The sequence below is a fragment of the Penicillium canescens genome (genome assembly GCF_028828765.1).
Source record: "Penicillium canescens strain IBT 15451 chromosome Unknown utg000011l_segment0_segment0, whole genome shotgun sequence".
Lineage (NCBI taxonomy): Eukaryota > Fungi > Ascomycota > Eurotiomycetes > Eurotiales > Aspergillaceae > Penicillium > Penicillium canescens.
This window is the reverse complement of record NW_026703973.1, coordinates 1,752,505-1,776,097: the sequence shown is the minus strand read 5'-3', so window position 1 is coordinate 1,776,097 and position 23,593 is coordinate 1,752,505. Positions and strand designations below refer to the sequence as shown.

The window sequence follows — 23,593 nt, the reverse complement described above, 5'->3', positions numbered from 1 at the left end:
TATGTTACCTTGTAAAAGTAAGAAAAAATGAACTCATTCAACGAAAGAATAAGATCAGTGATAGCCCCTATCTACATATCCAACCAGTGTCCGTAGATCGACAGTATTAAGGCTACTTATATCAGTGTTTATAGTATTATAACAAGAGGGTCCACTAGCTTATAATCTCATCATCCCGAACTGTCAAGCATCAAATACGATAACTTTATCACTTCCAAGGACATGATGTTCGCATAACAAGGTAGCACTGAGCCACGGTGGGTTGCCACACCACTGTACGGTTACTCATGACTTGCGCTTTAGGCAAGACTCCGGGATATGTTATGATGAACTCAACAGAAACGATCAACCCTGTATCACGCTATGGTTTATTTAAGTTGACTGTGGTTCCAGAACACAACCAGTTTACTTCCTTTAATTATCTTGCCCTAACCCCCGAATATCATCTCGTTGTCGAGCACCATCGCGTTCTCGGGCAGGGGACTATTGTGGCGACTTGTTGCTGCATAGCCCATTACAATCAGGCTGGCGAGCAACAGCTATTGAAGGACGGAGAGCCAGTTTACTTCTTTTAAATTTCGTACCTTGCCCTCTGAAAATGTTGCTCACCCGCCTGGTCGCTACAAGCTATGCAGCAACAAGTCACCACAATAGCCCTGCTCGAGGCCGCGATAGCGCTTGACAAAGAGAATTACATTCCGGAACTCTACCTCGGAGATGTCATCAGGTGAGTGCGAATGGAACGTACATTATTCAAGAGCCTAATGATCCCCATTACTTAGTACCGGACACTATGTAAGGGGAGCAACAATGAAACCGTCGAAAGCGCATAGGTGATTCGGAGATACTAATGGATAACCTTTACTTTAGGAGCAGATCAGACTAGTTGCTCGGTCCAGTTCCCATCTGGTATAGTTCCTCAACGTTTATCAATCTGGTGATTTGTGCTCAAACCCGAATCCCGATGATCTGTCCGAGGTTGGAATGGAATGGATATTTGTAGTAACTTGGATGTAGTTTAGACTAAACTATAGTCAGATGTTTCCATTGGATTTTCCATTGGATTACTATATTTATCACTGAATATGCCCCATCTAATCCACTGGACAAATCTAGAACTTGAGTGTGGAACTATATGTCTGCCTACGGCGGAGGGTCTATGAGAAGGATATTTAGAAGGGCTTAAGGCAATTATTATTGAATTACTGACAGAAGGCCATATAAGATAGAAAAGCAAGTTGTGATCTCTCCAATACATCCACTAATTAATCTTTCATCTGGGGTGCAGGTCTAGTGCAGAACAGCCTGACCTAACTTGGACAATAAATATAAGAATCACATAAAAAGGGGAAAAAGGTACAAAAAAAAAAAAAAATTCCCAAAACAAGGCAACATGCAAGATGAGAGACAGAAAATAGAGCAGTGGCTTACAATCAATATGCAAGTTATGCCGTGAGATTCACGAACTCCGTCCGCCGAATTCGAGATGCCGAGGTCTCTCCACTCTCAACTTTGTCTCAACACTTCGCCTCTCTGATTTTTTCTGTGTTTTCGCCATGATTCGTCCGTTATCTCCTTCACTTCGTTCTCTCTCTCCAAACTTCCCTTCACACACCTCTCCTCGACTGCTCACCCAGCGCCGAGTCTCTCCACGTTCTTTCTCCGGTTCCCCGAAGCCTCACCACCGAGCCTACACAACAGGTAAGACACCTCCTTCTTTCCGAATACTTCACTCTTAACACACCACAGGACAAGCCCAAGCCGCCCAATCTCTCCAATCTCCAGCCCAGCCCTCGCGTTTCCGCCGCTTCGCAGGCTTCACAACGATCGCACTTCTCGCATTTACATTCGGCGTAATCTACCAAACCCAACGCACCGTATCACGCCTCATGTCCGTCACAATCCCCACAAACGAGGAGACCCTGGCCCTCTACACACCAGAGGATGCCATCGCCGAAGAGATTGAAACTACTCTCCGCACTCACCCCGTCGCCGAGTCCCTACGCGCAAACCCGGAATTCACCGAAGCGCGCCCACACCTCAAGATCCCCGAGGCCCTGCGCGAGCGCAGCCTGACTGGCGGCACCCTGCGCGGACCGAACAAGATCGTCGTGCCACCCCTCGTCTTCAGCGAGCGCGATGGCAAGAGCATGGTTTCGTTGATGTACCTCGGCTCCGATGTCTGCGGGCATCCGGGCATTGTGCACGGCGGTCTGCTCGCGACGATTCTCGACGAGGGACTTGCTAATTGCTGTTTCCCGGCTTTGCCTAATAAGGTGGCTGTGACTGCCAACTTAAATATTGATTACCGTGCTCCGGCTATGGCGAATAACTATGTGGCTCTCCGCGCTGAGACTGTCAAGGTTGAAGGTCGCAAGGCGTGGGTTGAGGGTCGCATTGAAAGTCTCCCGACTGATGGGAAGGACCCTGTTGTGTTAGTTGAGGCCAAGGCTTTGTTCATTGAGCCCAAGCAGGCTGCTGTAAGTGCTTCACTTCTACTTTTTTCCTGATGGTCGCTAATTGTGCAGGCGTTATCGAGTCTTTACAAGGTGGCGTAATTTTCTGAAATTTCTGCATGGTTCGTTCCTGGTTCCTGGCGTAGGGAGTTATAGATGTACATAGAACATATAAATAGAGAGAGCTGTCTATATTTTCTATTCCATTCCACTCAACCCATTCCACTCGTATACAATTGCGCCATCGTATACTTGACCGCCAAGATCTGCGAGCCCCGCGGATCCTCATTTCTTCTTACGCGGCCCCGTTTCAACTGCCCCTCGTCTTTCTTCCTCCTACATCTCCTTTGTACAGTGTGCAATTCCTCCAAAATGTCTACGTACGATCCCAATCCCACTCCCATTCCACCCCTGCGCCAAACTAACCCCACCACAGCAACATCACCTTCCACGCCAGCGCCCTCACCCGCAAGGAGCGCACCGAGCTACGCAACCAGCAGGGCCTCACAATCTGGCTGACCGGCCTGTCCGCCTCAGGAAAGTCCACCATAGCCGTGGAACTGGAGCACCAGCTGGTCCGCGACCACGGCGTGCACGCCTACCGCCTCGATGGCGACAACATCCGCTTCGGCCTGAACAAGGACCTGGGCTTCAGCGAAGCCGACCGCAACGAGAACATCCGCCGCATTGCAGAGGTCGCCAAGCTCTTCGCGGACTCGAACTCGATTGCCATCACCTCGTTCATCTCGCCCTACCGCAAGGACCGCGACACAGCCCGCCAGCTGCACGAGGTCGCTACTCCTGGCGAGGAGACTGGTTTGCCGTTCGTTGAGGTTTACGTTGATGTCCCCGTTGAGGTTGCTGAGAAGCGTGATCCTAAGGGTCTTTACAAGAAGGCTCGGGAGGGCGTTATTAAGGAGTTCACCGGTATCTCGGCTCCTTATGAGGCTCCTGCTAACCCTGAGGTTCATGTTAAGAACGATGAGCTTCCCGTTCAGGATGCTGTTAAGCAGATTATTGAGTACCTTGATTCCAAGGGATATCTGCCTAAGAAGAACTAAGGGGAAGGGGTTTGATGTTGTATATAGAGTATGCTAGATGCTTTTCTCAGATAAAGGTTGTCTTGTACAGCGGATTTGGTTTGGGTTTTGTTTCTTTTTCTCATCTTGATTCCCCCCGACTGCTTGCTGTACATACTGGACAATATAGACTTTTGATTCGAGGGAACTTGGGTTGTCCTGTTTGAGTGTAATCATTGTATTCAAAACTAAACAAAATATCCAAATGCTAGTTTGTGCTCGATGTACCCAGATGGTATATGTACGCAACGTCCATAACTTTGTATCTCTCACAGCAATGTCTCTCCAGTAGCAACACTCAGTGGAACGCGAATTCGTAAAACACATACGGCGTATAGTCCGCACCTCCCTCACCACCAGCATGCATCTCACCAGGATCATCGCGCTGCATACGACCCTTCTTATCGCGCCCAAAGGCATTCCCAGCCAGATAAGAGTATTTGTTCTCAAGGTTGGACTTGGCACGATCAGCCTGCTTAGAGGATGGCGCCTGTAAAAGATGACCGTCAGCAATTGCCTTCCCCATAAGGAACCAAAGAACACAGCAAATACATACCCGAACCAAAGCACAGATGAAATCTAACGGCAAACCATACCGCAAAACCGTCTCAACAAAAACCCTCAATACCAAAATATGAATCCAAACCATAACAGCCTCACTCCAAGCCGTCCGACCAAGCCGCAACGTCTCACCCCATAGCTTGCGCTCATCACCACCAACACGCTCAACCTCCTTGCGCTCCTCCTCCTTGCCACCCTCGACATACTTAAAGTCACGCGGAATCCACTTCTGCTCGCGGCATTTATGCACAAACTCCGCGCTGTGCTTCTTGAACGATGTCACGGCGTACAGCGTGAACTCGCTGTCTTGAGCGACAAGTTGCGCGGAGCGGGGACCACCATCGGCGCGACGGTCTCGTAGGTCTTCAGGAAGTCTTTTACTAGTTGGTTTGGGACGGCGACCAGGTGGGTTTCGATGTATTCGGAGTCCTGGATGATGGATTTGGGGTCGATCACCGAGGCGAGGGACTTGGTTGAGAGGTTGCCTCTGTAGAAATAGATGTGTTAGTTTGGACTTAGTTTGGACTCGGACTCTTTGCTGGTGTCGTGTGTAGTTTCCAATGCCGTTCACGTACGTTTGTTTGCGCTGCAGCTGGGACAGGTTGTTCTTGACCTGGTTATATTGGGAGTACTTGAATCGGATGTCGTTGTCGATACTGGCGGCTTCCTGTAGTAGACATGAATGATTAGCCCTAGAGCGACGGATCGGGGATAACTACTCACCTTCTGCAGCAAATCGATCAACTCGGCCAACGGCTTATCAGCCCTGTACTTGACTTTATTCCATTGGAAAGTACGAAGGTATTGATCGACAGGCTCTGTAGAACAGTCAGCTCACCCACTTCCCAAAAGTACAGCTCAGACCAAGCAGAAGACGTACTATCATTGACAACCTTCATACTCTCAATCTGCGCCTCGTCGCCGCCAAGGATATTCTTCAAAGCATCGCCAACCTTCGCAACGACACCCTGGCACGAAGCCTCGAGCTTGGCCAGTTCGTCCGCCTGCTGAACCAGGGCGTCTAGCGTGCCGATCTTGAACTCCGGGATCGGGAAGGAGGCGGCGGAGCCATTGTCCGGGGAGATTGTGGTTGAGATGGCTTGGAGGGCGTCGTCGCGGTGGTGCGAGGGGACGATGGAGGTTGGGAGGGAGAGGAGGAGGTATTGGCTTGGTTTGGACATTGTTGCTAGATATTCATCGAGGGGTATTGGTATTGTATGTCAAAGGGGAGGCGCCTCGTGGAGGCTGCGGTTTGGTGTTGGAGCTCGGGTCGACGTAGGCGGTGGGTGCTTGGGCCACCTATATAGGACTGCAACATGCCCCATTTACATTTATATTCAACACTACATTTATTGTAAGATCTATTCGATGTGGAAATTGTATTCGTAATATCATGGCGTCTTTCTAAATCTATGCAACTATCTCATCCACCGAAGCATATCGTTTGAACTGCTGGATCGAGATGCATAACGCTAGAAGACTACCTAACGCTCGTTGAGAGTTGGAATAAAATAAAACACCAACGTGGGGAAAGGAGAGACATAAACCACCCAGGGAAGAATAAGGAATTTTGGGCCCGGAAGCAGCTAGCAAAGCTCATTGCGACGGGGAGTCGACTAGCTTCGAACCTGCGGAATATGTAGGGAGAAGTTGGGGAAAAGGGAGAACAGAAGAAAAGGCATCACAGGGTATTTGTATCAAGCGTACAGTGCTGATCATGAACCAAGTATGAGAGGAAGGGGAAAAAGTAACGGTGGTATCTGTACAAGCAAGGCGAGCGGACATTGAATCAAGAGTAAAGCATGGGGTTTGCGGAAAAATAGTCAACACCGGAACCACACCAAGGATTGGATTAAATGATGATTGGCAGCGTGATCGTTAAAATTGATGGTAAGGATAAGGGTGGAAGTATCGGCTTTAGCCTTGCATGCCCATGAAGACTTCCTGACAGTTCTCCACCAGGAACTTGAGGACATCATTCTTCTTCTGGACATCGGTCATCTCACGGGCAAGAGATTCAGGGCGCATGATAGTTGGCGCGAACACCACAGCAACGTTCTGGCTGGTCATCAGGTTCTCCTCGTGACGCTCAACAACACGTCTGAGATGGAAAATAAGGAACTCCAGGACGTCACGGTGCACGCGAGGCAGCTCCAGCAGACTCTTCTGCAAAAGCTCAATGCGTCCCTGCGTGGAGGGAATTTCGGCGGAATCGATGATAAGTTCGTAAACATCATAGGTAACCAACGGGTTGGGAAGCTTGCGGAAATACTGCTTCAAAGTAGAAGTGACAGCATGGATATCGAGGTCGGGGTCGGAAATATCATAATCGAATGGAGATCGCTCGAAGCCTTCGCGAATGATTTGGATGGCGGAAGCGGCACCAGATTTGCGATAGATGCCCTCCATGTCCATACCTGATGAACTTGTTAGAAACCAGACGGCCAAATACGTGTAAACCAAACATACCTCGAAGTTCAACTTCTTGGATACACCTGGTGACAATGGCGGGAATGATGCTCTTCTCGTGTTCCATGCGGGCCTCTAGATCAGTACCAAACAGAGCTGGAGATTGTTAGCTTATACTATATAGCTGTCGGGAGCATCGATAACATACCATCACCGGCAACCTCAGCCAACACTGGCACGCTGTCAGCCTGAGACATCTTTCCTCCCTGCTTGTGCCTCTGGTTCCCGAAGAACCCAAAGCCTTGACGACTTGGATCCTGAGTCTGAGAACGTGGAAGACCACCGGCAGCTTCTCCCTCGCTAGACATGAAGGCCCCCTTGAGACCCTTAACACCCTTGGCAACATTCTGGCCACCCTTCTTCCAGTTGAATTTGCGGGGCTGTCCCTTGCGAATGCTGACAACCTGAGGCCCTGGAACGACCGTAGCGGTAGCAGGTTCAGATTCTTCTGTGATGTGGGCAGTTGAGATGGAGGGTTGAAGGTCATTGATGGCAGGCTTCAGAGCCTCGATGGAAGTTGTGGACTTTTCTTTGTTGTGAGAAATGCCCAGACCGTTGGATCGTGGCTGACCCTCAGTGGCTTTGTAGAGCTCTTGGATCTGATGAACAAGCTGGTTGTTTAGCTCAGCCAGTTGAGCATTCTTTGACGACAATTGCTCGAACTCTTGGAAGGTCTTCTCCTTCTGACTGATCATGGATTCAAGTTCCTCGGTCAGGTCGTTGCGCTTCTGGATGAGCTCCTCAATCTGCGGGGCATAGGATTCCTTCAGCTTCTGAATTGATTCGGCCAGCTCCCGCAACACATGGTTCGAGAGTTTCCCAAGGTCCAATGGACCACTGGTGCCGCCGCGCTTCTCCGCTTCCATGTGGTCGGTGAGAACTGTGAGCTCCCGCAAAACGATCTCGCGCTGGGCATCGAGAACAACCATGGTGGAGCGCTTCTCAGAAAGCTCAGTGTTGACTTGTTTGACGTTCGCCGTGGCACGAGCAGCTGATTCCAGTTCCACAACACGTTGTCGTTCCTTGCGCAATTCATTTCGGAGCCAGGAAATTTCCTCAGCCTGAGAACCTGTGGGACTACCAATGCTGGCGCCAGCTTGGCTTCCGTTGGCTGGAGACTGGGGAGTCTTGATGTCTCTTCCCCCACGTAGGCTCTTCTCACTGTAGCTTCGGCCATGGCGAACGGAGTTTGAAACACGACGCAAGAAAGATTCACTCTCTCGGCCAACAGGATCATCACCGCCGATGATCCGAGACAACTCTTCATCCATGGAGAAGTCACCGCCGCTGTTGTAACGTAGCAAGGAGGGCGAGCCCGCGCCGTCCAATTGAGAGTGCGAATCAAGGTGAGATGTATTCAAAGGAGCGGATTGAGAGGGTGGTTGGAACGTATCACTCCGTAGCATCGGTGAGTCTCCGTATTGCGACGAGGCAGGAGATGATCCGACCTCCTTTCTAGGAAGTTGATGATGTCTGCCTTCGAGAGAATCACCCCGCTTGGGCAGATGCGGCAGGTTAGAGGGCTGGGAGCGGGCAGAGTCCATAGAGCCATTCTCGTGGAGACGTCGAAGTTCGTTCGAAGGACGAGCCGGTGCTGAAGTGATGCTGTCCAAAGGCACCTGTCGTTTTGTATCACTGGAGGCTTCCTTTGATCCGATCCTGTCGGGACTGGTAGCTTCGGAGAAGTTGCTTGTTTCTCTAAAGCTGATAGGGATGTCGATGGAATTGCGCACTGAGCTCGACTTTGCAGGCTTGGATGAATCGGCAGTTTGTGGAGGTTTGTCGGGTGAAATGCTATCGCTTCGTTCCCAGCCCTTCTCCTGGTAGGCAATATGAGGAGAGGGATTTTCGGAAGAGGTTCGAGAGGGAAGCTCCTGCATATATTCACGTCCGTCGCGAGAGGCCCTGTGTGAGGATTCACCAGATCTCATTTGGCCAAAATAGTCACGGGGAGGCTCTTGTCGTGTTTGCGAATGACCACGGGAAGAACGACCTTCGGCCGATGGATCAAAGGCGAGAGGAATTAGTAGCTCACCACCGTCTGCATCAGTGTTCCGCGCCATTGACTGCCGACTGCTTCGGTATGTGCTAGACGGGAGAATAAGATTGTCTAGGGCGAAGAGTTAGTGGGGTATTCACATATATTGTGCTTGTCCCATCAAGCTCCGACAATGTGTGCTATTGTAAGCCACAATTGAGCTGCGACTAAACGCAATCCTCAATCGGCCGCGACAATTGAATGGTAGGATAAAGAATTTCTTGCTTACCATTGTCCGCTGCCTGATTTGAAGTCGAGCTCTCCGGCCTCTCATTCACATCTGGTGTTCCCACCATTCGGCCAGGATCAGGCGTCATTGCCTCCGGATATTCACTCGGCGCTTCGTCCATCAACGATGCCTCTTCCATGCTCGGAGGCAAGGAAGGCAATGACTTATCCAGCTTCACATTAGGCCCTGTTGGCCTCTTGCTACTGGCGCCAGCTTTTCGTTTCCTCCGTCTTGCCATTAAAGACTCATGGCAATCCATACAGAAGATTCCTTGTGACGTGCGCGCATAACGGAGGTTCTCAATCTTCTTCTTGCAGTTTCGACATCTGAAGCATTGAGCGCAGAACGCCTGATCTCCAGTCAAGATGGCCAAGTCTTCAATCTTGTTATTGCAGGAGCTGCAGCTATACGTGCAATTACTACAGATAAGGGATCCATCGCCTAGCAGGAGGAGGTGTGCATCTGAGTCGAGGAGGGTGCTGCAGGTACTGCAGCGAAAGCAATCGATGTGCCACCTGTTTCCAGCTATTAATGGTTAGCGACATGCAAGACAACAAACAAAATCAGGAATCCGCAACTCACCAAGTTCAAAGGCTTTCCCTTCTTCTAGCGTCTACCAAATTTGTCAGTCACGTCCTCATAGGACCTTCCATATGCTGCTCACCTCTCCACAACCCTTGCAAGGATAGGACTCATCCTGCTCCATGGGAGAGTCTGGATAGCTTGGAGTGTCCATCTTGAAACCCCTTGTCTAAATCACAGCGAAAGGTCGACAGTCGTTCCCGATTCTCTCAAAAATATAGATCCGGCACTGGATACTCAGACACGTTCCACAGACGTGTATACAGGCGATTCGTGGTCGCGACGGTACATGCGCTTTCGGCCGCTCGATGCTTGCGAGCGCACGGCGATGGAGAGATTGAACAGGACGGAGATTGTCGGCGCGGATTTGGAGAGGGGATTCGACAGGGGGGCTGAAAGAACGGGCAAGTGGCTGAATCGGCAGACTGCTGAGGCGTTAACCAAAACGTGATCCAGCCGTAGGCTTAAGCGTGAGACACCCGCTTTGGTCGAGGCAACAGGGCTGACCACACCTAGGGACCAGGGTAATAATCGCTCACGGGCCAGGGGTGTTTCGACGTACCTGGCTCTTGCCAGCCGTGCTACAGGGCCGTTTCAGATAGATAGGCGCGGGTGTTGCGCTTGTCGAGCAAGCGAAATGCGGGCTGCCCCTCGCGGGCACTGAAATAATTTGGAGTAATTTGGAGGGACAAACGGACAAGTCCCCGAGGCTAAAAGGGAATGACAACCGTAAAGGAATAACCAACAGAAGAAAGGGAAAAAAAGCAAAGAAATGAGGTTAGGTTGATAGGGGTGGGGGGGGGGATTAAAGGAGTTGAAGACTAAAAAGGGAAGAGAAGGTTGGCGGCAGAATCAACGGTCAATGTCAATGTTTTTCCTTTCCGTCTGTCTATTTTTTCCTATCTGTCTCTGTTTTCCTTTCCTTCTCTCTTTCTCCCCTGAATTGTCCTGTACATATACCCAAATGGTCTTCATGTCTGTGTATACGTGTACAGTGGACGCCTAGAACGTGCGGGCCTTCAATCCCCCCTACAGCCAATAAGCACTCCCTGATGATTTACAACTGATGGAAATGATCTGATTTAGGGACATTGTGCGTCTCAAATACTGTGTACTTTTTGACAACACATCAACGCCTCAATCCTGCAGGGGAAGGCCCGATCAGACAGTTCAGCTCTCCGGATCTACAGTGTCCAGGGGGTGCCCCATCGCCTGGTCCACCTTAGTCTCAATCTCCCTCCAATTTGCGTGTCACAGCTGCCGGAGGCTGAATCCAATCTTAAGAGTTTAATAATATTCCCGGACTCCTTCATCTCAGTTCAGACCCGCTGTTTCAGCATTGTGAAACGCTTATGGTGTCACGTGGCTGTAGATCATATTGCAAGGGGCTTGAGTGTAGACTGTTCTTATATTAGCCGGTAAGCAGGAATCTGCCCTGCAATATGTACAAGGATATATTGTAGGTCTACTGTGGAAATACACCCCGTCATACATTTGTCGTGTTTTTATTGCGAGCATTCAACTATACACATACACCTGCAGTATCTCCCTCAACTTTGCCCCCACATACAGTCACCTGCCTAGTTTACTCACAGACCATCCTAGCCCTCGAAACACCAAACTCTAAGGCTAATTCAGGAACTGTCGGGGTTGGTCTCAAAAAGCGTCAAATCTATTTCTGGTTAGTACCCCACTATATGCAATTCATGCCCGGAGCGCAAAAACGACATAAATACGGAATACTCCTTGGAGTCTTTATCTTCAGTAACATTATACATTGTAGGATAGACCAAGCATCGCATGCCATAGTTTGATCCAATTCGGGATCCACTTGCAATTATCAATCTGGTGGATCAAAAGATGATCGATGGATATGTGAATTATGGAATACATGTAGAGTACAGTGACCTATTTTCCCTATTTATCAAAAATAGACCAGCTTCTCACTTGTTAATGCGATTATAATAGAAGCCAAATATAAACTATCCACATCCTACACATGCAAAACCCCTGTAGTGCCGCCAAGAGTGGGGTCTAATACGCGCGAGCCCATCACATCGCTTGTCCTCCAAAGATTCACTTGCGGAGCACGTCCGTTCATCTACACGTCTTCTCTGTGGCTACTCTGGCCAATAGCCATGTCTGAGCGAAGAAAAAGATCAAGCCACTCAAAGAGCCGCTCGGGATGTATAACATGCAAGTAAGTAATATAGGTACGGTCCGTACCCCCCTGGACTCTGCGCGACGTGGAGAACACGCCCCCTACGAAGATCTGCCGATATTCACCTATTGTGGTATAGACATCGACGCAAGAAATGCGACGAAACTCAGCCTGAATGCCGCCAATGTATAACAACGGGAAGGATATGTGATGGATATGTCGAATCACCCGATAGACGAACACGAGCTTGGAGGGAGCAAACTGCACGTCAAACAGAGACCCCGGAATCCCGAGAAACCACTCTATATACACCCAACATTCCCTCTATCCCCGTTTTGGTTCCTCCGATCAATGCAAGCCAGGTCGATCTCGCCTGGAATGAACGCTGGCACTTGGATCTCTTCCGCAAATTCACAGTGCACCAATGTTCTGAATATTTCGAAGACACCTTTTGGTCCAGTTTTATTCACCAAGTTCTGGAAACTCAACCCGCAGCTCGATATGCAGCCATAGCATTCAGTGCCCGACATTGGCAATACGATCAGGTCGAAACAAATCAGATCGCTGACCGCGAAAGTATCCTGGCTCTCCAGCATTCGTCCAAGGCAGTCTCATGTCTTCGAAAAAGCTTGATTAACGACACGCCTGATCGCGCACACAGAGAAACAGTCCTCGTCACTTGTTTGATCTTGACCATGCTGGCTCTATTCCAGGAGGATAAATATGCTGCTCGCTGTCATTTCCTTTCCGGTTATAAATTGTTCCAGTATTGGGAAGCTGTGGACTCCGATGTGAGCCCGAATGGTCGGGCTCTGAAGCAGGCGTTTGTTCAGCTGCACTTGCACTATATGACTTCCAATAACCCTAGATTGTTTATTAATAACCAGCGCTTGGTTTCCCCCCAAGTTACCGACATATCTACCAATGTGCCTTTGAGTGGTGATGCAATGACAAGAGCTCAGCGCTTTGTGAGGGTCATTGCGCGAGTGGTTATGCAGTGTCTTCCTCATGGTGGATTCTGCATCGGGCCTGCAAGTTGGGCTCTTGGCCGCGGCGCAACGGCTCTTTTATGTGTGCTTCGGATGTGGAGAAGTCAGCTCAAGTCTTATTCCATACAAGGAGGAGTTCTGTCGGGCTTTGACCATGATATGCTCACTTTACTGGAATTATGGACTGTGGTTATTGATATCAAGCTGGCTGTCTGCGATAGCTCTGAACCCCTCGAAGTGGCATATGATGATTATGTTGAGCACTTTCGAAGCGTGATCGAAATGGCAGAGTCACTGCTACAATTACAATCTAATGTGGAGGTTATCTTGCCGGCAATTATTATCAAAAGCTCTCTTGTGCCTGCTCTGCTATGGTGTGGAGTGAAGTGTCGCGACTCTCTAATACGAGATGACATTATTCGACTCATAGATGGAGCGAAAGGGCAAGATACTGGGATATCTGCAGTATTATTGGCACTACAGAGAGTGATAAAATACGAGACAGAGGATGTGAAGTTGGGAACCACAATCCCGGATGCAGCTCGCGTCGGCTCAGTACAGCTTAACATCCAACCAGGGCAAGACCAAGTTGACCTCTGGTATCGAAGATCTCGATTAAATTCTCATCTACATGATGATCATGATATATGGGAACATCATATCATATCTGTTTAGTTTAATATCATATCTGGCCCAGAGAACAGTACTTGATAATAGTGCCAATAAGTTAGAGCCAATAGGGCGAATGTATTGGACAGACTAGGTTCGGACATATACCTAAGCGGCCCATATCAATAAAACAAACATCGCAGTGAAGGATAACCCCGTACATGGTTGTATACTTGAATGTATACTGCGATTTGTAGACCCCAGGGCCGAACTAATGCTCAACCACTCAGTGAAAACCTCATACGTTTCGATTTGAAACGTAATTACATTGGAGCTTGTTACATATAAATTCAAAATCAGACTCTCATTGGCCCCGAAAAACTTCTCTTTCATGAACTAATTGTCAGTTATGTTCATTGAGGTACCATGAGGGACCCGTGAGAGAACCCTGGTGAAAAGGCACTGATGACATACCGCGGTGTAAGTGTTGTGTTGTTCTATGCAGCATAGGCATCGAATTTGAAATTGGGCGGCAACAAAAGGGTTCTGCCAACCAGCTCAGCCAGTCCCTTAGAGAAATTCCGACACAGGTCATCCACCAAGTCAGGACCAAGGTGATTGTGTTTCCCCGCTGTCTCCTGCGAGTTCTTTGCCCATGGGCCAAGCGATCCTTAGCGGAAGGATTTGCCGTTCCACAGCGAGGGGCAAATGAATGGGATTGTGCATCTGGTACGCGATATAGGGTGGTCATCTCTTAAGAGCAGTAGAAACACCACAGGCAGGGATAGAGGAAATTGCCCGCCTCGGAAGCACTCCTACCAGGTCCAGTTGTCAGTAGATATCAGTCGGTTTGACTGGCTCCAAACACTTGACCCAGGATGTCTTTTTTCTATCGACTGTCTCGAACATTTGACCCACACGCCGAATTGTGGGAGTAATCAGGATTGCTAAGAAATATTTGAGGATAAAAGGCTCCGATATATATCTGAGAACCTTTGGCTCTGGGATTCGAACCTCACGACAAATTCACAAATTTCGGTCATGAGCTGAGGTGAGCTAATTAAGCCGAAAGACTTGATCGGGCAGTACTGCCCCATGAGCTTGAAATATTCAGCATTGTTTTGATGGCCGCAAATGAAAGTTTAAACGAAAATGTAATTTGTATTGTTGTTATATTTCCGACATGACCTCATATATAAACAAAAGGACTCTCCAACAGGGTGCATGTTCAAATATTTCCACCTGGGGCCACACAACATAAGTGACCCAGCATGACAAACAAAAGAAAAATCGTCAAAAGTCATAAAAATATGTACAGACGCTATATGCTATACAGATCAAGTAACATGTCCAACGAAACACACCTACAGGCGGTGCTGAACGGGCGACTCTGGCGCCGGGATAGAGGCAGTAATCTTCTCAGCAGGCTCATCCCACTGCAAGACATGAGCCATCTTGTTATATGAGTCGATACCACGGCGAGCATGGTCGGCAGGAACAAAGGGATCAGTATCACCAAGGGTACGGCTAAATAGCTCGAGAGAAACCCAGCCGCGGAAACCAAGGTCTTCAAAGAAGACGCGGGCAACATCCAGAATGGGCAGGTAACCACCACGCGACTCCTCGAAGGGGAAGAGACGAGCATTGCGAGACCAGTTCATGCGCACGGGATTGCCCGCAACGTAGAAAGGATGCTTCTCATCCAGCGGAGCAGAAAGACGCTCACCATCAACAAGCTGAACATAGAAGATCTTCGCAGGATCGATGTTGGCAGTACGGAGACGGTTCAACGAAGCCGCCAGATCAGCAGCGGCATTGGGGGTACGTCCAGAGGGAGCAGCAGGGTCAGCGTAGACACGGCCAGCGATGTTAAACGAGTCCAGGCAGAGACCAAAGTTAGGACGGTCGACATCACGGACAACCTCCCATGAAGCCTCCCAGGTATCAACGTGATCACCCCAGCAGAGAGCCTCGTACACAAAGCGGAATCCAGCACCGGCACCCAAGTCTGCCAGACGCTGGAGGTCACGAACGATGACCGTGTGGTCACCAGTTGTGCGCGCAGCTCCGGTCTGAGGGTCCGGACCGAGGAAGTTGGAGGGAACTTGGATCATGTCTGTGCCCAGCGCCCGCGCCAGGGTGAACCACTTGGGGAGCTTCTCGTTCACGAGACGGTCTGACTCGGCCCGGTCGATGAGGCCTTCGTACATGGAGAATGGCTGCAGGCAGATGATGGTCATACCGAGACGCTCACACATCCGCCGTGTCGAGTTGGCGGCTTCGAGGTGGTCACCGTTGAATACGCGCTGGGCATAGCAGTCCAGATCGTCGAAGAATAGTTCGATGCCTTCGAAGCCGTGGGCTGCGGCTTGCATCAGCTTGCAGGGAAGGTCGTGTACCCAGGGCCGACCTAGGGACATGGAGGCAATGCCCGGGCGGTTGAAAGCCATTTGTTATAGTTTGACTGTGGATAAGACTGTCACTGGGTGTTTTGTATATGATGAAATAGTAGAAGCCAGTTGATATGGATGTTCAGGCTAGGAATGAAGTAGGTTGAGGAGAAGTCAGGAAAAGTAAAATCTTAAAGCGGAATGAATGATATTAGGGCTATGAAGAGGAGATAACAGTCTCGCGACAAAACATTGTCCCCTAGAACGTTCTGCCTTTTTCCGTTTCTTGTTGGAGATAAGCAGGCTGGTCACATGCGCGGGAAAGCGTTATGCCCGTTACGTTTACCCGACGCGCAACGTTCCGCTCCACAGCCAACTCCACCACCTCCACCATCCCAAGGCCGCGGATTATTCTTTAGAAGTGCTGTTGCCAGTCTCTGGTCCCCGACAGTATTTCATTGGACCCGCCAAGCAAGTCAAACCGAGGCCCCGAGTCGGACGCGGTTCAGGGTCCGCAATGTCCGGGGCAATGACACATTCTTCACCGGGGTACAAAGGCGAACAAAAACATCCAGATTGATCTTCCGCTTGAACACTGAGAGCTACAACTTCACTTTGCCAAACAATTGAACCAAGTTGCTTCTTGCAATTCAGTCAACATGTCCATCAAAGTTGCAATCGTCGGCGCAGGCCTCATCGGCCCTCGTCACGCGAAATCCGTCATCTCCAACCCATCCACTGAGCTCACAGCCCTCGTGGACCCAATGCCAGCAGGCGAAGCAACATCAAGAGAGCTAAACACCAACTACTACCCAACAGTAACATCTCTCCTCTCCTCCCCCAACCGCCCAGACGCAGCAATCGTCTGCACACCGAACCACACGCACGTTCCAGTCGCAAAAGAACTCCTAGCGGGCGGCGTCCACGTCCTACTGGAAAAGCCAGTCAGCGATACCCTCGAGACCGGCCGCTCTCTCCTGGAGTACGCCAACGCCCCAGAGCGCGCCCACCTCAAACTGCTAGTCGGCCACCACCGCCGTTTCAACCCCTACGTGCGAGCCACCAAGTCCATCTTAGACTCCGGCTCCCTCGGTCGCCCGATCGCCGTGAACGGTCTGTGGACGCTGTACAAGCCAGACTCATACTTCGCACCGCCCACTGACTGGCGCGCCTCCAATGAGCGCGGCGGCGGCGTCATCCCCATCAACCTCGTCCATGACATTGACCTAATGCACCACCTCTTCGGTCCAATCGTGCGAGTCACAGCCGAGCAGATCCTCCCACAGCGTCCAAGCCCACCGCATAATGCGGACGAGGGCGCAGCTCTCACATTACGCTTTGCATCGGGTGTTGTTGGGACATTCCTGGTCTGCGATGCCACACCATCCCCCCACAATTTTGAAACTGGGACTGGTGAAAACCCGCTTATCCCTCGCTCGACTACTGGCGGTGATTCGGACTTTTATCGGATTTTCGGTTCGGATGCTTCGCTTAGTGTGCCTGATTTGACGCGCTGGAGTTATGATGGACGTGCTGAGAAAAGCTGGAATCATCCGCTGACTGTGGATCGTATTTCGCTTCCTGACGAGGCTGCGCCGTTTGATTTGCAGCTGGCGCATTTTGTTGATGTTATTCGTGGGACGGCGGAGCCTAGTTGTACTGGTGAGGAGGGGTTGCGGGCTTTGATTGTCTGTGAGGCTGTTCAGAGGGCTATGCGGTCTGGACAGCCTGTTGATATCGATGTTGATTTGCTTAAGAAATGAGATGGGCGAAGGCTGAGGGTTTGTTGGGGTATCTAGTTCTTCTTGGCTTTAGGGGAGTTCTTTTTTCCCTGTTTAAAACGTTTACGATGATTGATGTATAGAAAAAAAAAGAAGGGTATATCCATTGAAAGACATATACAGTAAAGCGCTAATTGCGTCTTTACACACTTGTGCAGTGTATGTATAAACCAGGCAGCCTCGAACAGGAAGCGTCTTAATCCAAGGACCGAACACAGTCTAGTCCATCCAAACAAATCACATCAGTCGACGCAAGACATCAAACGTGAAACAGAAAATCATCAACCTCAAGCATACTTCGCCTGAGCCGCATCAGGAGAAGCATCCTCAACCTGCTCCGCAGCAATCTTGCCAACAGAGATCCCCGACTCCTCAACATCATGACGGAACCTAGCCTCATCCTCGCGAAGCTGGGCAACCATCCGCCCATGCGCACGCCAGACAGGCTTGATATCGAAGAGCTGGTCCATGCTTTCGAGGGGAATACCCTTTGTCTCGGGGACGAGGAAGTACACGAAGATGATAGAGCAGATCATCAGCGACGCGAAGAAGAAGTACACGCCGTATCCCATGGTTGTGAACATCTGCGGAGTGAAACGTGAGACGAGGAAGTTCCACAGCCAGTTTGAGGCGGCAGCGCAGGCTTGAGCGAGCGAACGCATGTTTGGGTCGAACATTTCCTGTGGATGTTGTTAGTGTTTGTCAAGGAAAGGCGGGTTGATGTGTTTCTGTGGGATGCTTACCGAATTGAGGACCCAAGGGGTTCCGTTCCAAGTTGGAGTATAGAAGACGGTCCACAGGTAGAAGAAGAACATGGCTGCGATACCGCCGCCGCTGAGGCTGTCGCTGGTGTTTTCCTCTGGTTTGGCGATCTTGATGTATGCGCCGACGATCCAGAGACAGACGGAACCACCTGCGGCGCCGATGAGGAGGAGGTTACGGCGACCGACGTGGTCGATCAGCCAGAGGAGCCAGATGAAGGTCACCACGGTCTTTACGACACCGAAGATACCAGTGGTGAAGAGACTGGTGTTGGTACCCCGGACACCGATCTGGAAGATTGTCAGCATGAGTCGTGAACAGCTGGGATAGGGCGAGATGAACTTACCGACTTGAAGACGGTCGGGCTGTAATAGTTGATGGCGTTGATGCCGGAGCCATTTTGCCAGAAGAAAAGAGCGCTGCCGAGGAACAGACGCCACATGACCTTCTTGTTGGTTCCAGCAGCTTGGAAGGGCTTCCAGAAACCGATACCGATGGTACGACGCTGCTCTTCCAAAGCCTGGTCAATGGCACCAATCTCCTCGATCATATAGATGTCATCAGCAGGCAACTGGCGAACCCAGCAAAGGTTCTTGATAGCCTCCTCGCGGCGACCACGACCAAACAGCCAACGGGGCGACTCCCGGATGAAGACAGCACCGATAATCAGCAGACCAGCAGGAATCAATTGCACAGCAAAGGGAATGAGCCATTGCTTGTGGCTAGGAGCCAAGGTCTCGTCGACACCGAACTAGTAACAGGATGTTAGCATTGAACACAGCCCACACAAAGGAAAATAAACTCACGTTGATCCAGAAACCAACAAGACCACCAACCTGCCAGCCAAGCTCATAAACACCAACCAATCTACCACGAATAGCAGGAGGCGCCAATTCAGAAATGTAAATAGGAGTGATGTTAGAGCCAGCTCCGACACCCAGACCAGCAAGGACACGACCAGCATAAAGCAGCCCAAGACCACGATCGGCATTAACACCAAGCATAAGACCAGCACCGAGAATGAACACCAAACCAGCAACCAACAGACCGATCCTGCGGCCCCAGAAGTGCCCGATCGGGTACGCGAAGAACGCACCGAAGAAGGCACCGGCCTGGTAGCAGGAGACAATGTTGGCGCTGATGAGGTTCTGGGTGGCCTTGGACATGGTGTCAAAGGCGAACTCGGCCTTGAACGAGTCCAGGGCGAGGGTTGTGCCGATGAAGGCACTGTCGTAGCCGATCATGCAGGATGTACATGAGGCCACTGCTGCCAGGAGGTAGACCTTCCAGTTGTAAACTGCCCTGGGGGTTGGCCGGTCTTCGACCAGCTTTAGGATGGACATGGTTGCGGGTTAATATAATAGAATAGAATGAAGAATTGAGTGTGAATGGAATAAGCGATCTTGATCTTTACCCAGTGCTAGTTGCAGAGAGGTAGGAAGACCTTCGACCTGAGCGTAGGAGATCTACCACGTGGGACGTGGGAGGTGGGAGAGTGATGTGCAGGGGTAAGTGTGTGAAAGTGAAGAAGGGAAGAGGGACGAGGTTGAAATAAATAGAAGAGGCCGCGCCACGTTTTGTTAGAGCCAACTAGCGAGGATGGCCACGAGCTAAATAGGCTTTAGCCCCGGATTGTCGATTTGCCCTTGGGAATGGGAGAAAGAGAAATCTGGGGTTGAGAAAGGGGGACGAAATCATGGAGATGTGGAGGCGGAGAAAGGTATAGCGCAGATGAGGTATGAAAAAAAGAGTGTACTCGCCAAGGAGCGGCAAAACGAATAGTCTAAGTTAGCGAGAACCATGCATTTGGGAACAATTTGGCTTTTGCCTCTTGGCTTTGTGGCTCTGAGAGCAGAGATTGACACAGAAGCCTTGGAATTGGCAATAAGAGAGAAATCTCTGCTGTTTGGTTGGAGAGCGCCGCAGTGGGTCCGGGGTAGAATCCCGTGACTTGTATACTTCTGGCCATCTGGGGTTACCCCGGGGGCAAAGCCATGCACGTCCCGTTCCTTGGGGCCAGAAATAGCGAATAAAAGAGGGATTTGATTGGTAAAGCTTGAATGGAGCCATGAACATGCGAGCCTGGGAACGGCCAATGACGAGTTGATGCAAAGGAGTGGCGGGGAAAAGCGCTTCCCCGGTGGTTCTATACGAACAATCTGTTCACTGGCATCCCACCTGGGCACTCAATCTAGATACCTTGGCCTGTTCAGCCTTCGTCGCAACAGTTGTCCTCTTATTGGTTTGATCTGGTCTTTGTGCGTGTCATGGTTGACTCCCCCCATGGGGTTGGGGCTGGGGAAAAGCGTTCAGCCCTAGGGATGTATAGTGGCGCCCCTGACGAAGGATGTCTGCAATCAAGTCAATGCATCTCAGAATGAAGAGATAACATCTTAATGGTACAATAATTTTAAAATACTGTTAGAGATTCAATAATATCCCGAGGCCGGGGGTAGATGAGCGGGATATCGGATGCCCAGTGGGTGGAGTGGTTGAAGGAGCAGAATGTTTCTCCGGCCCCCACGGGTCAATATTTTCCGACCTCATTTTGTGCTATAACAATTGACCCCTTCCCTCGCTACACTGTACACACACATCACAAAATCAGTTCATAATGTCCGTCACAGAGATCAATCAAACACCAGAGGAGCCCATCTCCATCCCCTCCAACCTCGATGGCGTCGCCTACCTCTACGGCCACCCCCTCCTCAACTCCCTCTCCCCCCTCTCCACCAGACCGTCTACAACGCTCTCGGACTGAACTGGACTCAAATTCCACTGTCCAGCGTAACCGGCACATCGGAGACCTACCCACCACCATACACAAAGTCCCCCCCAATTGAGAAATACCTAGCCTCAATCAAATCCAACCCTAAATTCGTCGGCTCATCCGTGACAATGCCCCACAAGGTCGCAATCATGCCTCACCTCGACGACCTGACCGAGCACGCCCGCCAAGCAGGCGCCTGCAACACCATCTTCCTGCGGAATGACCCAGCAACCGGCCAACGCCAGTACGTCGGCACAAACACCGACTGCGACGGCATCCGCGAAGCCCTAACCCAAAACGCCCCGGACGCCTCCCGCTTCCGCGGCCGGCCGGCCCTCATCATCGGCGGCGGTGGCACTGCCCGAACGGCTATCTACGTTATGCGCCGCTGGCTCGGCTCCAGCGCAATCTATGTCGTCAACCGTGATGCCGACGAAGTCGCCGCCATCCTCGCAGAGGACCGCGCCCGCAACCCGGATCCGACTGCCCAGGCGCCGCTTATCCCTGTCACGGATGCTGCTGAGGCTGCACGTCTTGAGGCACCTGCTGCTATCGTCTCTGGTATTCCTAACTACCCTCCCAAGACTGCCGAGGAGTTGAACACCCGGGCGGTCATCCAGGCTTTCTTGGGCACTGCTGTCAACGCGGAGAAGCAGCAGGGTGTTATTTTGGAGATGTGCTACCACCCCAACCCCTGGACTGAGATCGCTCAGTTGGCTTCGATTGGTGGATGGAAGGTTATTCTTGGCTCTGAAGCTTTGATCTGGCAGGGTCTTGAGCAGGCGCGTTTGTGGACTGGCAAGGACGTTATAGGGACTCCTGGCCTTGTGCAGCAGGTGAAGGATCTCATTAACAAGTCTATTGCTGAACGGTCGACGAACAAGTCTAGTCTGTGATTCTCATGACTTTCTCGGCTTTCGTAATGTTTGTTTTTTTATGACTGTATAGAGCGCGAAATAGTTGCATTGGCTACATAGGTATATACATGGCGTCCGTTCTGGAATATATGTCACTCAAGATCTATCACATGTTCAACATGTAAATCATTGTCTTATGCGGTAATGCGTCTACGCTCCTGGTCGTGAATATTCCAGGTTGCGAACCCGGCGCCAGACTTCACGTACTGTGCGCTCTTGTGTCTCGCGGCCTGTCTCGGTAGCGGAAGGACCAGCCGGTCTAGAATGGGGTCAGTAAACCAAGGAAAGAAGTTGGAATGGAGATACATACCTAATGGCTAGATACAACCGACTTCCCAACTTAACATCCTCAATCGGACAGGTGGCCTCATCCTCAGGAGGATTAGCTGTAGTCATAAGACCACCAGCCTCCAAGAGAATAGCAACACCAGCAGCGACATCCCTATACTATATCAGAAAAGGTACCCAACCAAAGAAGGTTCTGTCCAAAAGGAAAAGAGAAGAATACGAAAGAAAGAAAAACTCACCACTCCCAACAACCCCCCTCCCACCAAATATCGAAAGACCCCATAGCAACGTACGCCAAATCAAGGGTGGCACTACCCAAACTGCGCATCCCATGCACCATCCCACCACGCCCCTTCCGGCTCCCCAACTCAGCAGCCATATTAACAAAACTCTCAATCTTGCGATGCATATTGCCATCGGGGATATCGCGGCGGTCCTTGCCCCACTCGCAGGAGAATATACACTGCGACGGCGCGTTGGGCGGCATGGGCGGGATCGGGTTGTGGATTAGGGGCAGGCGGCGGGTCTCGTTTAGCCAGGCGCCTCGGCCTGGGCAGGCAGACCATAGTTGGTCGGTGAAGGGGGCGTAGATTACCCCGATTGTTGGGCGGTTGTTTACCACGAAGCCGATTGAGACGCAAAACATTGGGAAAATATGCGTGTAGTTTACGGTTCCTTTTCTTCGTTAGTTTTGGTTGTTTGAGAGTGGTTTGGGGATTTACCGTCTAATGGGTCGATGCACCATGTTGGATCATTGTCGATTAGGTAGTCGCGCGACTGGCCTTTGGCGTATGTCTCTTCGCCGAGGAATCTGCGGTTTGTAAGTTTCTTGTTTCTGTTGTTTGTTTATATATACTAACTTGTGAGTGGGATATTTAGCTTGCAGAGCCGATCGAATGAATACTTCGACATCTGGGACTGTTAGCTTGATATCGCGCAGTCTTCTCGCCAATGTAGGTCAATACCTTCGTCTGTCTGTGTCACGATGTCCACTGAATTCTCCTTCTCTTCAAATGTTTGGCTGATTCCATTTGCGTTGTCGATGCGCTGGTCTACGCGCTCCATGAGCATTTTGCCGGCCTTGCGGCCGAGGTCGATTGCGAAGGCGTATATCTCGTCGTACTCATCTTGGGAGAAGGTTACGGTCATGGTGGATGTGATGGTGTGACGGTATACGATTCAGTAACGGGAATAGAATATGTGTTCAAGAGAGGAAGTGAGAGGGGAAGCTCATTGAGTCACCCGGTGAAAATTGGAAGGTCAAAGGAACCGCCACTAGCCGTCGGCTTATCGAGAGTTCTCCACTCAGGCTCCGGGCGAGGGACTTGGGGTATAAACTGGCGACCTATTCACTAGATTAGACCAAATTCCGATGTATCTTTTACTTTAGCAATTAATACAAGGAGTAATCCGCAATTATGCACACCTTATATTGGGATATATGTAAGTGGAACGTTATACCTGAGGTTTCCGCAACTCTCGTCCCCGCAATTTGAACAACCTGGAGTACAA

At 50.5% G+C, this 23,593-nt stretch overlaps 10 protein-coding genes across 10 annotated transcripts; 5 read left to right on the top strand and 5 right to left on the bottom strand.

Moving 5' to 3' along the window:
- Positions 1 to 1,556: 1,556 nt before the first annotated feature.
- Positions 1,557 to 2,558, top strand: N7446_013396 (PaaI family thioesterase; the record flags this gene model as incomplete). The annotated part of the gene is made up of 3 exons (XM_058522137.1): positions 1,557 to 1,701; positions 1,750 to 2,480; positions 2,529 to 2,558. 3 exons carry the CDS (start codon positions 1,557 to 1,559, stop codon positions 2,556 to 2,558), a joined length of 906 nt encoding a protein of 301 aa, XP_058365614.1.
- A 270-nt stretch (positions 2,559 to 2,828) lies between these two features.
- On the top strand, positions 2,829 to 3,517 carry N7446_013395 (adenylyl-sulfate kinase; the record flags this gene model as incomplete). The annotated part of the gene is made up of 2 exons (XM_058522136.1): positions 2,829 to 2,836; positions 2,893 to 3,517. The coding sequence occupies 2 exons, from the start codon at positions 2,829 to 2,831 to the stop codon at positions 3,515 to 3,517; spliced, it is 633 nt and encodes a 210-aa protein (XP_058365613.1).
- Positions 3,518 to 3,833: 316 nt separating this feature from the next.
- On the bottom strand, positions 3,834 to 5,277 carry N7446_013394 (H(+)-transporting V1 sector ATPase subunit C; the record flags this gene model as incomplete). The annotated part of the gene is made up of 6 exons (XM_058522135.1): positions 3,834 to 4,025; positions 4,092 to 4,356; positions 4,413 to 4,583; positions 4,672 to 4,763; positions 4,820 to 4,914; positions 4,977 to 5,277. The coding sequence occupies 6 exons, from the start codon at positions 5,275 to 5,277 to the stop codon at positions 3,834 to 3,836; spliced, it is 1,116 nt and encodes a 371-aa protein (XP_058365612.1).
- Positions 5,278 to 5,466: 189 nt separating this feature from the next.
- Positions 5,467 to 10,207, bottom strand: N7446_013393 (uncharacterized protein). The gene is made up of 7 exons (XM_058522134.1): positions 9,977 to 10,207; positions 9,497 to 9,839; positions 9,415 to 9,445; positions 8,833 to 9,357; positions 6,714 to 8,675; positions 6,566 to 6,661; positions 5,467 to 6,513 (listed from the first exon to the last, which is right to left on the bottom strand). The coding sequence occupies exons 2-7, from the start codon at positions 9,566 to 9,568 to the stop codon at positions 6,014 to 6,016; spliced, it is 3,186 nt and encodes a 1,061-aa protein (XP_058365611.1). The 5' UTR covers positions 9,569 to 9,839; positions 9,977 to 10,207; the 3' UTR covers positions 5,467 to 6,013.
- Positions 10,208 to 11,750: 1,543 nt separating this feature from the next.
- Positions 11,751 to 13,183, top strand: N7446_013392 (uncharacterized protein; the record flags this gene model as incomplete). Its single annotated transcript, XM_058522133.1, has 3 exons — positions 11,751 to 11,761; positions 11,811 to 13,119; positions 13,142 to 13,183. The coding sequence occupies 3 exons, from the start codon at positions 11,751 to 11,753 to the stop codon at positions 13,181 to 13,183; spliced, it is 1,362 nt and encodes a 453-aa protein (XP_058365610.1).
- A 1,354-nt stretch (positions 13,184 to 14,537) lies between these two features.
- Positions 14,538 to 15,623, bottom strand: N7446_013391 (sugar phosphate isomerase/epimerase family protein; the record flags this gene model as incomplete). Its single annotated transcript, XM_058522132.1, has 1 exon — positions 14,538 to 15,623. One exon carries the CDS (start codon positions 15,621 to 15,623, stop codon positions 14,538 to 14,540), a length of 1,086 nt encoding a protein of 361 aa, XP_058365609.1.
- Positions 15,624 to 16,222: 599 nt separating this feature from the next.
- On the top strand, positions 16,223 to 17,326 carry N7446_013390 (Gfo/Idh/MocA family protein; the record flags this gene model as incomplete). The annotated part of the gene is made up of 1 exon (XM_058522131.1): positions 16,223 to 17,326. One exon carries the CDS (start codon positions 16,223 to 16,225, stop codon positions 17,324 to 17,326), a length of 1,104 nt encoding a protein of 367 aa, XP_058365608.1.
- A 305-nt stretch (positions 17,327 to 17,631) lies between these two features.
- Positions 17,632 to 19,449, bottom strand: N7446_013389 (sugar porter family MFS transporter; the record flags this gene model as incomplete). Its single annotated transcript, XM_058522130.1, has 4 exons — positions 17,632 to 18,024; positions 18,088 to 18,396; positions 18,453 to 18,857; positions 18,913 to 19,449. The coding sequence occupies 4 exons, from the start codon at positions 19,447 to 19,449 to the stop codon at positions 17,632 to 17,634; spliced, it is 1,644 nt and encodes a 547-aa protein (XP_058365607.1).
- Positions 19,450 to 20,720: 1,271 nt separating this feature from the next.
- Positions 20,721 to 21,772, top strand: N7446_013388 (shikimate dehydrogenase family protein; the record flags this gene model as incomplete). The annotated part of the gene is made up of 2 exons (XM_058522129.1): positions 20,721 to 20,845; positions 20,893 to 21,772. The coding sequence occupies 2 exons, from the start codon at positions 20,721 to 20,723 to the stop codon at positions 21,770 to 21,772; spliced, it is 1,005 nt and encodes a 334-aa protein (XP_058365606.1).
- A 171-nt stretch (positions 21,773 to 21,943) lies between these two features.
- Positions 21,944 to 23,230, bottom strand: N7446_013387 (inositol monophosphatase family protein; the record flags this gene model as incomplete). Its single annotated transcript, XM_058522128.1, has 6 exons — positions 21,944 to 22,052; positions 22,104 to 22,235; positions 22,321 to 22,756; positions 22,804 to 22,892; positions 22,942 to 22,993; positions 23,047 to 23,230. 6 exons carry the CDS (start codon positions 23,228 to 23,230, stop codon positions 21,944 to 21,946), a joined length of 1,002 nt encoding a protein of 333 aa, XP_058365605.1.
- Positions 23,231 to 23,593: the final 363 nt, after the last annotated feature.

Coding starts and splice junctions, on each gene's coding strand:
- N7446_013393 (XM_058522134.1), bottom strand. CDS start 9,568: ATGGACACTCCAAGCTATCCAGACTCTCCCATGGAGCAGGATGAGTCC. Junction 9,358..9,414: donor AGGGAAAGCCTTTGAACTTG/GTGAGTTGCGGA, acceptor AACCATTAATAG/CTGGAAACAGGTGGCACATC. Junction 6,514..6,565: donor CCAAGAAGTTGAACTTCGAG/GTATGTTTGGTT, acceptor CAAGTTCATCAG/GTATGGACATGGAGGGCATC.